This window comes from Ptychodera flava (assembly GCF_041260155.1).
Source record: "Ptychodera flava strain L36383 chromosome 23 unlocalized genomic scaffold, AS_Pfla_20210202 Scaffold_24__1_contigs__length_23054250_pilon, whole genome shotgun sequence".
NCBI lineage: Eukaryota > Metazoa > Hemichordata > Enteropneusta > Ptychoderidae > Ptychodera > Ptychodera flava.
The window spans coordinates 21357056-21372768 of NW_027248278.1; the positions used below are offsets into that span (position 1 = coordinate 21357056).

The 15713-nt window shown below is 38.9% G+C and overlaps 1 protein-coding gene across 1 annotated transcript; it reads right to left on the reverse strand.

Annotated features, from left to right (window-relative positions):
- Positions 1 to 989: 989 nt before the first annotated feature.
- Positions 990 to 9846, reverse strand: LOC139125034 (uncharacterized). Its single transcript, XM_070691146.1, has 5 exons — positions 9389 to 9846; positions 4889 to 4980; positions 3072 to 3268; positions 2269 to 2374; positions 990 to 1578 (listed from the first exon to the last, which is right to left on the reverse strand). Exons 1-5 carry the CDS (start codon positions 9831 to 9833, stop codon positions 1048 to 1050), a joined length of 1371 nt encoding a protein of 456 aa, XP_070547247.1. The 5' UTR covers positions 9834 to 9846; the 3' UTR covers positions 990 to 1047.
- Positions 9847 to 15713: the final 5867 nt, after the last annotated feature.

Consider the following 15713-nt stretch of genomic DNA (forward strand, 5'->3'; position numbering starts at 1 on the left):
TATTACTGTACTGAGAGATCAACATCTGTACCATGTTTCATCAAATTTGACACAGTGGTTCTGGAGATAGCCCACTAATTAGGAAAGTTCATTAAATATGCCAATCAGCAATTATTTCCCATGACACTGCTAAGTGTCTTTGTACACCATTATGAGACAGTGTGCTTAAGATATGTACCAAGTTTCATCAAATTTGCCGCAGTATTTCTGGACATATCACTCCAATTACACAAATTCATCAAATATGCAAATTAGCAATTAACTGATGCAATACTGACATTGTGTACTATCAGAGATCTGTGCAACAAACAACTTTACAAAGTTTAATGAAATTTTGTGCAGTTGTTCTATATATAAAGCTTTTTTTCAAACAGTCATTGTCAATGACATACCGTTGTCCCTGCTTTTTGAATAAAATTGCCATAACACAGCTATTTTGGATCGGATTACAAAACAAATCGACGTGCATATGTATGACATAAGGAGTAATCCTTGTACCAAGTTTGAATGAAACCGCTCCAGGCATCTCTGAGATATCTGCGTGAACGGACGGACATATGGACGGACGGATGCACGCATGGACATGACCAAACCTATAAGTCCCCCTGGACGGTGTCCGGCCGTGGGGACTAATAACTGTAGACTGCCCAAGGCATTTTCTACACTTCCCTACACTTAAACTCCAAAAACTAATAAAATCTTGCTTTCTGATGAAAATTTTCCAACCATTATTCCTAAATATATATTACGTCAGATCTCAACTGAGCAACATTGCAGCTGAATACAGTATGTCAAAGGTATCTGTCAACAAAATATGAAAATAACATGGTAAATTATTGATGAACCATTGACTTTTGACTGATACCTCGCATTTTTACCCCTGCCTCAACATATATATATATATATATATATATATATATATATATATATATATATATATATATATATATATATATATATATATATAGATATATAGATAGATAGATAGATAGATAGATAGATAGAAAGATAGATATTTATTTATGTACTTGTATCACATCTAACATTTTATTTATACTTAGGAATTTTTTCATTAGCAACTTTTATTAAAGATGAGAAGGCCACATATAGCACTTGGAAACACAGGAAAGGTGCGCTTTTTACATCAAATTCCATTGCGCATACATATGAAGTATCTAATTTGTCACCTGATGGCATCTCACATTCACCTTTCATTGCCTGTAGAGTACTCTTGGCAACGAGAGTCCGGTAAACTACAATACGCGACGAGCTTGCCCACGAAACATGGTAGACTATCTTGTAATTATCTGTTTGAAATGGTGACTCATCAGCAACACTAAGACTCTGTAAAACTACTTGTGGCAGGCTCTGTGGCGAGATGAACTCTCGGGGAATAACAAATTTTCTGGTAAAAGTTGTTTGGGTTGGTGCAGGAGGCCCACTTCTGGTTCCAGTGCCTGTTGACGTTGGCTCTCCTGCTAATTCAGTCCCATTAGTTCTCATGGAGCTTGCAGGAACATTTCGTTTTCCTCGTAACACATTTGGGCGAACTGTACAGGAACGGACTGTGCTTCTATGCTAATTTAGATAGACAGTTAAAAACAAATTGTCAGAGATTCCTGCAAAACATACACTCTGCCACATTTCAGCGGGGGCACTCATATGCATGTTCGCATTAGTATAATTAATTTTTGGTCATTTCTTTAATCAAAAGCCTCTGTCCTGCAACACAAGTAAATTCACAGTAACACAAGGAATCAAGGTTTTTTTGTTTAGTTGCTACTTAAAGGTACACTGTCACCCGTTCCAATTTTGCCACAGTTACCATGGAAAGAGAAAATCTAGCCAATCACAGATATCAGGCAGGTGGCCGCTTTTTAAAAACAGCGCCCTCGCATGGGCATTTTGAATACCAAGGAACACCCCTTTGACCATATATGGGCATATTTAGATTACAGGTGACCGTATACCTTGAAAGTTTTGTCGAGCATTTGAATAGTAAACAAACAATTTCTTTCACAGCAACATACATGTACTGTATAGTCAAATATGCAACTGGACAATTGATAAACATGATACAAGCTGAATTCTCACTGATATATTCAAAACTTTAGGTATTATGTCACTAAAGGCACTGGTATACAGCAATTTCTTGATAACAAACTAGAGCTGTTCTGATTTTACTTTAATTATATTAAACATTACTATTGAAAATGCCCATTACAAAGTACTGTACCCCTATATAAAAACTAAACTTTCAGTACATACCTCACTTAACACAATGGGAACTTTGGTTTGTAACACAAGAGTATTGGTTTGAGATGTCACACATTCCCCGCATACACTAAATTGTTGCCTTGTCTCTGAACGTATCCTGAAAAGAAAATGCATGCCGTAAATGTCAAATTGGGATAGATAATCAAGAAAATAGCGCCAATGACACTTTGCTCACATTTGGTTACATGTAGAGATTGAGTGTTATACATGATATTTAATAGATTCTATGGACCTTAGCTTGTGATATTCATAGTCAAGTGCATTTGAACTAATTTTGATGGACTGTCCATTGAAGTATGAAATGGCTGGCAACTGTGTGTGGCTAACAAAATGTATAACTGATTTGCCACGGGAGGAATCTGTGGCTAACAACTTTGAAATCCTGGCTACCCCTGATACATACTGGCTGTGATATTGCAGCGGTACTTGTGGCATATATCAAACGTGCTTGGGTCAAGGATTCAGCAGGTGCTCCCTGTTTCCTGATGTTGCTGAGTGAGTGTTGGAATACCTACATTAGCAATAAAATTCACTGAAACAGCTTTAGACAAGATATATCATTTTGCGATATAAGAATGTATCACACTACCCTAATTCTTACCTGTAAACCAGTGTAGCTACACATACATGTACACTGAACAATAGATGTGTTATATGATGCAAAATGTAGGCTTATAGAAAATTAACACTGGTCAGAAAAGTACCGTATACCCTTCAAGAATGAAGACAATTTCAAATGAAAAACTACAAACATATCCCACTATCACAATATACATTTAGGAAATTGTCCTTACCGGATACGGTAATATCCAACAAGACATTCCTTGTTTACTATCAACTGGATCATACTTCTTATCGCTTCATCCTTATGCGTTTCTGTGGCACCATTTATGTATACATTGTTGATCAACGTCATTGACTGTATAAAATATCCCATTAAGTATTCAGGAATTGTGTCTGTATAATCAGCAGCTGTATCTGTCATACATTGCTTTGTATTAAAAAATAGAAAATGGTCCATGGTCAGATACGGAGATATTAAAAAATAGGTTACAGGTCATAAACCTCTTACTCAGATGTGTGGACTATTTCAGTTACTGCCACCACTCCTGCACATTTGCAGGATATCCCCTTTTTCTTACCTCATTTGCATATTTTTGAAAATGACATGTTCATTTCAACAAAGTCACATCTCAACCCCTGGATCTACCTGTACATCAAATACCAAGATGGTAGGTGTGGCAGTTTGGGAGCTTTTGCGTGTGACGGACATACCACCACACATACATACATACATACATACATACATACATACATACATACAGACACCACCGACTCACCATATAAGCTCTTTTTGGTATGTATATATCTGTGTTCGCTCTGCCCATTCTCCACGTTTGCAAATGCTAATTAAAATCAGAAGTGGCAAAAAATTTTATCATAATTCGCCACAGTGGCGAAAGTGATTTTTGTTTAAAAACTATGGCAAAATAAGAAAAAACGTGGTTTTTTTTAGTCTTTTGTTGATCTGCGCTTCTCTTTCGGCGATTCGCGAAAAAACTATATCTACTTCTGTACTATTCCCTACGACGTACGCAATTACAATCGAGCCAAGTCTCGCGAGAGATTTGACGTCAATTTGTATAGTGTAAAGCATGCATGTAAATGACTATCACGAGAATTGAAAATTTAGACAGATGCAATCGAGCCCCTAGTCTCGCGATACATTTGACGTCATTTTGTTTAGTGTACAGCAAATAAAGTGAACACTCGTGAGAATTGAAACTTTTGCTACAGCAGACACGCATTTTAATCGCGGTCACAATGTTCCGTGTTGAAATTTATTTGCATCGCGGTCTAGATGTTCCGTGTCGCGCATTTTAATCGCGGTCTTATTTTAATGGTGGTCGATTTGCATCAATTTCTATGGGAACACATGGATTTATCATTTTTTGTACACACATGCACATTTTACTTGCCATTTCAAGCAAAGTCCATGTACATAAATAACAAAACACATATAAATGTACAGATATAGCTGTTTTATCAGAAAAATGTTAACAGTTTGGCTCATAGACTGTCATCCATTGCGATTTGATTTGTTCTGAGAGGCACTATATCCACAACACTTAGCCTTTCTTTGAGAGGGGAATTTCACAATTATAGCGATGCAGAAGGGGGATTTAAATGCATTGTGAGCTTGTTAGGGGGGCGATTGACAAAGAACTATTTTCGGAATCTCCAAACCCCCCTGAGGGATTTGTGAATGCAGCCTAAGTATCAAGAACGAAGAAGTCAATCTCACATATTTACAACACAAATGCCTCACACTAAGTCTGTGGATCTTGCAGTAACTCTTCTACATTGTTGAGACTATAAAACGTTGTGTTCACAAAAACAGTAGCAAAGAAACTCTTAGTAAAGAACTGCAAGTATAGTGCATTCAGAACAGTAAATAATTCTTCTCAATGACTTGTACATGTACTAAGTTTAACCCTTTCACCCCCAGTTCCCTGTATACAGGTCCAACTTTACCATAGAAAACAATGGATTTGGGACAAACCATGGTGGTGAAAGGGGTTAACACAGGAACAAATAAATGTGTACCTACCATGAGTGTGTCCTCATCTACCAGTGTTCGACAGGTTGAAAGCCTCAGGTTTTTATAAACAGCCTCAAGATACCTCATAATACAATCATCAGCTGAAAATTCAATAAAGAATAAAATGTGAGAATTTTTTTCTTCCATCTTTGGTAGTTAAACATGCAAGCTTGTGACCAATACAGCTCAGCTATTATGTGTAGCTGAAACATAATGACACTGCTTGGTCACCTGTGCGCTTACAAATGAAAAAAAGACCTGAAATATATAACACTTTTATTTCTACATTATATATTAGACCATTTGCTCCAAGAATTATACAGAGTACCTCAAATCCCAAGTTTCCAAGCACGGGGGAGCAAGGGGTTTAACGGGAGGTAGTGGGCACACATTAGGGGGAGTTCTGATGATGCCGCCATTTGCAAACACTGGGCATGAGTTTTGAATTCTCACGGCATCCCTTTGACCGTATGATAAATTTGAATAATTCTGATGGGAACTTTCGTGACACATGCAAAGAGAGGTCAAATGGTCATACAGGGAACACATTTTGATACATACTGTTATGCGTTCTCAGACATAAAACAACTTTTTTCAGTTTATTTTTGACTCAAGTTTAGTCCCTATGTATTCACAGACATCATATGCAAGATTTAATGACAATGAACGCCTGGCACACGGCAAAAGTATATGATTCTGGGACCAAACACGGCACGTCCAATCAGCAGCATTGCTTTTTTACATTTGCATTGATTTGAAATAATCCGGCTTTTGTAAGGGAAGCTCCTGTTTAAGAGAAAACTTTTTACCAAAAGTAAGGAACAGAACAGAAAAATTCATGAAAAATAGAAAATTCTAACCATCTGTACTAAGTGATCAAAACTATACCGGCTTAAAGACACGTGTCCCCTATAAAAGGGGGCAACGCAATGGCGGCATTAATTGTATAAGAGGACGAGGAAGCAGTTACACACAGGCTCACGCTCAAGTAAATGCGGCTTTTTTTGCCTTTATCTTTTAAGAAATCTTTAATCTGGCAAATACTGGCAATATGTCAGCAGGATTAGCAGAGGTGGCAAACGGTTGTGATAAATTGTGTAACTAATGTTAGGGCAAATTAAACATAAACATTGCATTTCTGGGAGCCACCATTACCAACTTCCAGAAATGGCAGCTCCAAGACACACGCTCAGTGTTTCTGGAACACGATCAATGTGTTTGTACAAATACAAAACCCCATAAACGACAAGGTTAGTGTAGTATAGTGTTTAGTCTTCAGGAGTAATAAATCGGTACAACCAAATGCAGTAAATACCGGTATGTGAGATTTCACATCAAAATGCCACATCATGTGCGACATGCTTATTTTGAATGCTATTGGGTCTTCAGCATTGTAGCGCTACTGGTGAGCGAGGTCACAAAAACCAAAACTGACCGACCACCTCACCATAGAGCTACAAATAGAATAATTTCTCAGCTACATGTATGCACACCCCAAAAGCAGGCTGCATTAAGAAGAAGCATAGTAAAATCCAGCTACGGTTCCGTAGCCCTGCCTCTCCCTGGCTGTTTGTGTGGGGGGAAAATAGCCAGGAAGTGGCAAGGGCTACGGATCCACAGCAAGGTAAAATCTAGCTCTGCATGGCAGGGCTGTGTGTTACCGGCGTTATACGGCCTCCCACCACAGCCCTGCTGACTGCCATCTATAGACAGAACCGCTGGTAGCACCTCGGAAATACGGCGCGCAGTTTCTCCGCTGAAAACAGGCTGAAAAGTAGGCTTTGCATAAGTTTACAAGCGCGGCTGAGCACATTGTGTACCTAGGCGAGGTGGGTGTGCTCGAAAAATCAATGCAAGTTTTGGATTCAAAATCAGCTGTTTTCGGCGGAGAAACTGCGCGCCGCATTTCCAAGGCACTATTAGCGGTTCTGTCTATGGCAGTCAGCAGGGCTGCGGTGGGAGGCCGTATGACGCCTGTAACACACAGCATCGTAAGCAGGGCTAGGTAAAATCATGGCAGTACGATTTTGCATGATACGCATTAACAGTAAAATACCAGTTTGGAAATGTATTGCAGTGCCCATATGCTCACAGGTTTGTGCCGCTAGATTTCCAGAATCAATTTTAAATTGGCAACAGAGGGCGGTCAAAAAATGAATGCAATAAAATAACTCATGCTTTACCTACCTGCAAAATTGTAGCTCTACAGTGATGCGGTCGGTGAGTTTTGGTTTTTGCGACCTCGCTCACTGCAAAAGGCTCTGTAGCGTTCAAGTGCGCCACACATGGCACGGCATTTTGATGTGAAATCCTACATATTTACTGCATTTGGTCGTACCAATTTATTACTACTGAAGACTTAACTGTAAACACTATAAGCTTACTACACTAACTTTGTCGTTTTGGGGGTTTGGTATTTGTTCAAGCATGTCGATCGCGTTCCATAAACACTGAGCGTGTTTCTGGGAGCCACCATTACCGGAAGTTGGTAATGGCGGCACCCAGAAATGTTTTTGGACGGCAATTGACGTGTTTGAATAAATACCATACCCCATAAAAGACAAGGTTAGTGCAGTATGTAGCTGCAAAATTGTAGATCTACGGTGAGGCGGTCGGTGAGTTTTGGTTTTTGCGACCTCGCTCACCAGTAGAGCTACAATGCCGAAGGCCCTGTAGCATACAAAATAAGCGCGCCACACATGGCGCGGCATTTTCATGTAAAATCCCACATATTTACTGCATTTGGTCGTACCGATTTATCACTACTGAAGACTAAACACTATATTACACTAACCTTGTCGTTTATGGGGTTTGGTATTAGCACAGACACGTCAATCGCGTTCCATAAACATTGAGCGTGTTTCTGGGAGCCGCCATTACCGGAAGTTGGTAATGGCGGCTCCAAGAAATGTTTTTGGAACGCGATCGACGTATTTGAACAAATACCAAACCCCATACACGACAAGGTTAGTGTAGTATAGTGTTTAATCTTCAGTAGTGATAAATCAGTATGACCAAATGCAGTAAATATATGGGATTTTACATCAAAATGCCGTGCCATGTGCAGCGTGCATATTTTGTATGCTTCAGGGCCTTCGGCATTGTAGCTCTACTGGTGAGCGATGTCGCAAAAACCAAAACTCACCGACCGCCTCACCGTAGAGCTACAATTTTGCAGCTAGTGCAGTATGGTGTTTAGTCTTCAGGCTCAGTGGTGATAAATCGGTACACTCAGTGTGACAGTTTTCGGACAGGGTAGTGAATTTCGCCCAAAGTCGTTTCGTAAATGACCAGCCATACAAAATCTTATTACCATACCTGTCAAAACTTTATTGTGGTTATCCTCAAACTCAGTTGACACGACGGGAGTGATATTTCGGGTCAAAGTTGCCAAAGTTTTGACCCCATGTTGAAGGCGTAATAATCGGACTGCAATCCCAGAAATCGGACGTCGTGTTTGGAATGTGATTAGGAGCTAAGTATTGATAATTTGAAACTTCAAACCACCGATTTTTAATTTCGATGTGTTTAGAAAACTGTATATAAGAATGATGATAATTAGTTATGTTTAATCCATGGACGACTCAACTATATTTCGACGTGTATAGCGCTTAGATATCGGACACGGGCTGTCTCTGTGTGTGTTGCTTTCGGCACCTTGTATCGTACGGTGTGGCTAACTTCGCTAAGTTTGTTCAGTGAGTATTAATTATAATTGTTTCCATTGCATATTTTGTTTGTATTAGAATCGCACAGGCATTATTTAATAAAAATAGCGAGTATATTTCATCGTATGGAATTATTTACCTGTCAAGTTTTTACGCGGTAAGTCACTTACTACATTTACACAATTATGCTAAATATTGTCTGTCCGAAAACTTGTACACTTCTTACGTTCATTAAATGTACTTTTTTTCTCGAAACAACTGCGCAGTTTTCGTTAAAACTACATGCAATCGTAGCGAACAATGGAAAGAATATTTTCAAAATCATTATTCTCCCCCACATTCAAAATTCAATGCTAAATCAGGACTTTAGTCAAAATTTCAGTTACTTTGACCTGACGGCAGTATGTTGACAGTATCACTGACGCGGTGTCAGACGACAATTTGTGACCGCCGCTCGTAGCGAACTCAATAGCTTCTACCAAAAAAAACTATCGAAAACGGGACAACAGTGTCACCTGACTTAATATGAGGTCACATGACCTGTAAAACGCTATCGATACGGAGCGAAGTGTGTGTAACTAACAGCATGTCACTAAATGTCCGAAAACTGAGGTCGTCCGAAAACTGTCACACTGAGTGTACTTAAACGTGACCAAATGCAGTAGATATGTGGGATTTCACATCAAAAATGCCGTGCCATGTATGGTGCGCTTATTTTGAACGCTACAGGGCCTTCGGCATTGTAGCTCTACTGGTGAGTGAGGTCGCAAAAGCCATTGATAACTCACCGACCGCCTCACCGTAGTCTAGAGCTACAGTTTTACAGCTAGTGCCTTTATACCGTAATTTTGGGTACGAAGACTTTCAATGAGGTCGTCGTCTACAACATCAGGGCGTGCAAGTACGATGTCATCACGCAGATCCTCGAATAAAATCTTGATTAGCGGGTTCTTTACACAAAAATCAAAACAGGAAGCGTATTCAGTTGGGGAAACGAACACATATTTCGGTACGTCAATGAAGTCAAAATTCAGTCGCCTCAAATGTTCCATCGTCCACTTGCTTGTCGTTGGGCCGGAACGGGAGTTACTGGATGCGTTGCTACTGGTCGACATGAGTCCCCTGCGAAAGAGGCAGCGTGGTGACGGACTGTGTAGCAGCCGTCGTCGTCGGAACTTTTTGTGTGATGGTGAGGTACGGTCACTGTCGTCGTCAGCATCAGAAGCATTCGGCGATTCATACCTTTTCCGCTTCGCGCTTTCCGTAGCCATGTCCCTGTCAGCCATGTTTTCTTAAGCGCGAGCCCCACGCATTGCCTCTCCAGAGGGCGCCTTCTACAATTGTGGGGGTTCATTTTAAAGCTCTTGGTGTAAGAAAACTTTTCACCTGTTTAGTTTTTCGAAAATCAAAAATTTTGTTTAGAGTTAACACGATGGATGGCGGCCATTATGAATTTTAAATATCCATAAATCTTGGGTTATTTGTTGCTCTAGTATCAACATTTGCAGAGTGATTCGATTTTTATTCCTGATTTAGTAAGAGAATGGCTGAAAGTTTCATTGAGGAAAGTTTGAGCAAAAGTTTAAGTCTTTCACTTAAGAGGCGCAAACTACCTTAAGGGCAGTCTCATTAGTTTATATGGACATTGGTGACTTATTGGTATGTACATATACCTGCCTGCCGCTAGTAACGGTAGTTGGGTTGTTCTTCCAAGCGAAAGTTGAAAACGTTAAGGTAGAACGCGCCCAGGGAACAGATAGTCAGGCTCTCAAATTTTTAAAATTCTTTTCTGATCTACTAATTGTGGGGCTCGTTTTAAAGCTCTTGGAGAAAGTTCCACGGGCTTGGTTTTTCGAAAATCGAAAATTAAATTTTCTCTACAGAGACAACCAAGGAATGGCGGCCATTTTGATTTTCAAATATCGCAGAATGTTGGGTAATTTGTTTCGTTAGTTACAAACTTTGCACGGTGACTACCAATTGTTGCTGTTGATTTGAAAAAATAATCATTGAAAGTTTCATTCAGAAAAGTTAGAGAAAAAGTTAAAGTCTTTAACTTTCGAGGCCCATGCAACCTTTAGTCATTGCCACTGAAATTTAGCCGTGCAAGTGCATATGTCTATCAGACGTGATATTAACGAGGCAGGATCGAGAGGGAGTACTCCAATAGAAAAGGTATCCGCTACAAGAATGTGTTGCCCGAATGGGTCCCTCCCTAAACATGGGTCGACTTTTCACCTAAAAAGTGGTCTATAACAAAGTAAATGTACTACCATGCAAAGAAATGTGCATGTAGATTGTGTACCTTCTTTGATGACAAGCCAACGCGAAAAGTTTCCGCGTTGGCGAATTAATGTACGGGTGAATTATGATTAAATAGTCTAGGCCTACCGATCAAGTTGAACAAAAGCTGACAAGACGCGATGTCGCCTACATGGTTGACAGTCCAAGTCGAAGACGTGATTGACATCTTCCATCAGTTTTTAGGGAGCTGTCATTATTTACGGCCTGGGTGTGGGATGAATGTGAGGGGGGGGTCACTCCAAAAATTGAAAACTACAAGGTTGGGTTCCTCAAACTGTGGAGAGAAAGAAGGGGGTACTCAATTTTTGGTGCAAAATGAATTGAAACCCCTCTCATATTGCACCAGATCACACATAAATTTCTCAAAATTTTCGATGCAAGAGGGGGACATCCCCTCTCGCGCCCTCCCCCTTGGGATACGTGTGCTTACAGTTTTACTTAGCAAAATTACATAATTGAAAACACCTCTCATATTGCACCAGACTTTCTCATTTTTTTCACACAGGACAGAGAGTACAACCTCCCCTGACACTTTCCCCCTCAGCCCCGCGTGTTCTCCCTGCTGTACTTTCAAATTCTACCTTGTCAGATATCTTAGTGAAAACCTTGTCATGATACCCATCCAAATTAAACAATACTATATGTTGGATACTGGTCATAGCGTGAGCTTTTATATCTGTATTTTGTTGTCACTCAGAATTTCAATTTGTTGGTTTCACCTTTTTCAACTATCATGAGATAACCGATGATAATCTAGCAGGGTACATCAGGATTTGAAAGGTCTTTACTATTGCTGTATTTTTGTAAATTGTACAAATACATGTATTGATATTTAACTTTTCCAAATTGGGGGGGGGGGGTTCAGTCAAAATTTTGAGTTAGAGAGGGGGTTACTCAAATACATCATGGTTGGTAGGGGATACTCGAAATTTCGGAGTTTCCGATGAAATTGCTCCGAGCCTTCCCCCCTTCCCCCCCCCAGGGCAGTAACTACTGATGGCTCCCTAAGTACAGTGTGAACTGGCCCTACGAGTACTGCAAGAGTGTCCACCTCTTTGGCTATGCTACCTTAATTAATTAATTAATTTTCGCGATGGTTTCATTTAATTTGTCTAAAACCGGGGTCGAATATATGCATGGTCACCCATTCACTCAGTATCTTTCAACATGTCAAACAATTTAAGTAGTATCTCGTATCAAACAAACTTCATGAAAAATGGCCGACTTTGTCCCTTTAAGTCATTGTCACTGAAATTTAGCCGTGCAAGTGAATATGTCTGTCAGACGCGATGTTAACGACGCAGGATCGAGAGGGGGTACTTCCATAGAAAAAGATATCTCCTACAAGTATGTGTTGCCCGAATGGGTCCCTAAACCATGGGTCGATTTTTCACCCGAAAACAACCTATAACAAAGCTACCATGCAAAGAAATGTGCATGTAGATTGTGTACCTTATTTAATTATACGCCAATGCCAAAAAATTCCGCGTCGGCTACTTAACGTACGGATCAATTATGGTTATCATCCTATGATTAAAGCCCCTAAAGCTGGAACTTTAGCATTAATTTTTCCCTGGCAAATTGTTCTAATCTTCTAATTGTCTAATTATCTTTATCTATTTTTAAGGAAGCCACTGCAAAAAATAGAAATTCAAAGATACAAGTCCGACATGGCTATATACTTCTGTCGGTTCAACCCAGTTTGAACTTGTCCTTTGTGGGTCGGACTTGTATTAATTTCCAAAAACATTATCTCGATAATATGTCATGAGAGTTTGGTTGTCCTAATGAGTTGGAAAGGGTAAAAAATCGACTTGCAACCAATGCTTACCAACCCACTGCTAATAAGACTGAAAATATGTGATTTCGGGGTAGGAATCATGGGATCGGGTGAGATATAAGGGTGCACTCGGCTCAGATACAGATTTTCAGGCAGAATTTCGGAATCACTTCGGCGTTTACTTTAAGACTATTTAAGACTATTTTGGACCTTCACTCTAACGCTGGACTTGTTCTGTGAACTCTGCAAGCCTTACCCATCAATGTTCATGTTTTACTCAACTCTTAAGACTAATAAGGGAGTTTATGCCATCCTAATTGAGACAACCATCCTGTAAACTTTTACAGTTTCTATTTTATCACTTCACTTAGTGAGTGATTCGTTTTCATAAATTTTGTTGCTGACAACATAGCGGTTTTTCTGTCGTAACAATATATATATATATATATATATATATATATATATATATATATATATATATATATATATATATATATATATATATATATATATATATATATATATATATATATATATATATGATATGATTTATTTCACCTAGAAAAGGTATGATCACAAATCAAACAAATGTGTGTTTTGATTGTATACAATCAAACAGTGTTTACATAACTAGGTGAAAGGCTAGAAAATAGTCCAAAACGGACTAATCTAGTCTAGCCAATCAGAACACTAGTTTAATAACATAGAAGAATTTGACAGCTGCAGTTAACAATAAACAAATACATCAAATGGAGTGTGAAGAGAAAAATTCAAATATTTGCATAACAAAAAACCGTTCTCAAGTAAGGCCACAACTCAGGAAAGTCTAAACGAGACAGTCCGTGTCTAACTAAAACAAAAGCTACCAGAATAAATAATAATATTCATCTTACAAATTAAAGTCTTTCTGTAAAAGAAATTTTCTGTATTCTTTTTTAAATTTATTTCTCCCTCGAATATCACGTAAAGTGTTGGGTAAATCATTCCAAATTTCGCCCCAGCAAACATGATTGACGACTGACCAATGCTACTATCATATTTCGGTACATGAAGATCTCCTTTAGCTTTACATCTTGTTTGATAGCCGTGATTTACATAAGTGAAATAGTTACTGAAATGAGATGGTAGCCTGTTACAAAGTGTGTCATGTACAAAAGTGCCAACTTGATAATCGTACTGTTTGAAGATATCAAGGATACCTAATTTCTTGAACAGTGGTGCGGTGTGCGCATCAAACTTACTACCTGTCATGGCACGAACAATTTTTTTTTTTGCACCAAGAAGATATCCACTAAGTAAGTCCTGTACGCACTACCCCAAACATCAAGCCCATATGAGATATGAGGTAAGACTAAAGTATTATATAGCATGATAAGTATTGAACATGGTAAAATAGCATGTAACCTGTACAAAATTCCAACATAATGGCATATCTTTTTTCTGATTTTAAGAATGTGTTGCTTCCATAAAGACTGCTATCAAGGCAGGTCCCTACAAAGATGAACTGTCTGTTTCTTTCACTCGCTGGTTATTCACACTAATATGATCTTGGACCATTTTGCGATTGTGTCTACTGCTGATCACCATGTAATTTGTTTTGTCAATATTGATCGTCAGCTTGTTAACATAACACCACTCAGTCACATTTTCAAACTCTATATTCGCTTGACGGAGGGAAACATTTCCTTGGTTTGACTGAATTGTACGAAACAGATTCGAGTCGTCTGCATAGAGTCTGAAATTGAAATAACTGGAAGACTTAGGAATATCATTAATGTAAAACAAAAACAATATTGGTCCTAGAATGGAACCTTGTGGAACACCACAAGTGATATTTAAAAGATGTGAGTCTGTATCCTTGATCCTGACAAACTGCTTCTGTGATGTAAATAACTACTGAACCACTTCAGAGGCAGGCCCCTGATTCCATAATGTTCCAGTTTAGCAAGTAAAATATCATGATTGACAGTGTCAAACGCCTTTGAAAAATCTATGAACAAGCCAAGTATTGAGTTTCCCTTGTCCATTGCGTCCAGTAAAGACTGTGCCAAACTGACAATAGAAAGTTTACAGCTGTGTTTTTCTCTAAATCCATACTGGTGCTCGTATAAAATATGATGTTTTTCAAGAAAGCGCAATAAAAAACTATTCATGATTTTTTCAAAAATTTTACTGATGACAGGGAGAATCGAAATTGGTCTGTAATTACCTAATTCTTCGATACTACCTTTTTTATAAATGGGCATTACTCTCGCAATTTTTAGGTTATCTGGAAACTGACCTATTGAAAAAGACAAATTAATTAATGTGCAAGTGGGACTGAAATTTCAGCCTTGCCCTCGTGCATTAAAGTTGTAGAAATATTGTCCCATCCTGCAGCTTTACGAACATTAATATGTGAGATAACATTTTCAACATCACTTGGTGTAACAGGAGATACAAAAAAACAATATGATACTCTGTCACCTAAAAACTTATGAAAAGAATCAGTAAGTGTTGCTGGAATTTTGTTTGCCAAATTTTCACCAACGTGGACGAAGAAATCGTTAAAATCTTCAGCAATGTCGTGAGGCTGTGTATGGATAACATCCTCGCCATTTATGTTGGTTTTCACTTGACCTGGCACAATTGCTTCTTTCTGCTTTACACCTGCCAGTCAAATCGTTGATAACATCCAAGTCCTTTTTGTGTTACCCCTATTACTCAGTAGAAGGTTCCCATAATAATGACTTTTTACTTTCCTCAGTATTTTCGTAAGAATATTTCTAAAACTCTTGTAACAGTACCGGTTGTAGAGCTGTGCGTCGAAATTCCTAGCTACAACTTTTTGTAGAGTTTGTGCTTTGTCCGCACAGACTTTCGTATGCCAGGAGTCAACCATGGCTTATCTTTTATATATATATACATTTGATCTCCGCATAATTATCCAAGCAAATATCAAGACCACTAACTTCCTTGACGTAACATTCAACCTGGAAAATGCTTCTTACCAACCATACAGCAAACCAAACAACCAGCTTCTCTACGTCGATAGACGATCCAACCACCCCCCGCCAATCCTGGAACAAATACCTATCTCAGT

Bases quoted from the DNA above. Each gene is read 5' to 3' on its own strand.
- LOC139125034 (XM_070691146.1), bottom strand. From the start codon at position 9,833: ATGGCTGACAGGGACATGGCTACGGAAAGCGCGAAGCGGAAAAGGTAT. The intron at 4,981-9,388 runs GTATAAAGGCAC...TTGAATTTTCAG, and splicing joins TCTTCGTACCCAAAATTACG to CTGATGATTGTATTATGAGG. The intron at 3,269-4,888 runs GTAGGTACACAT...TTTAATACAAAG, and splicing joins TAGATGAGGACACACTCATG to CAATGTATGACAGATACAGC.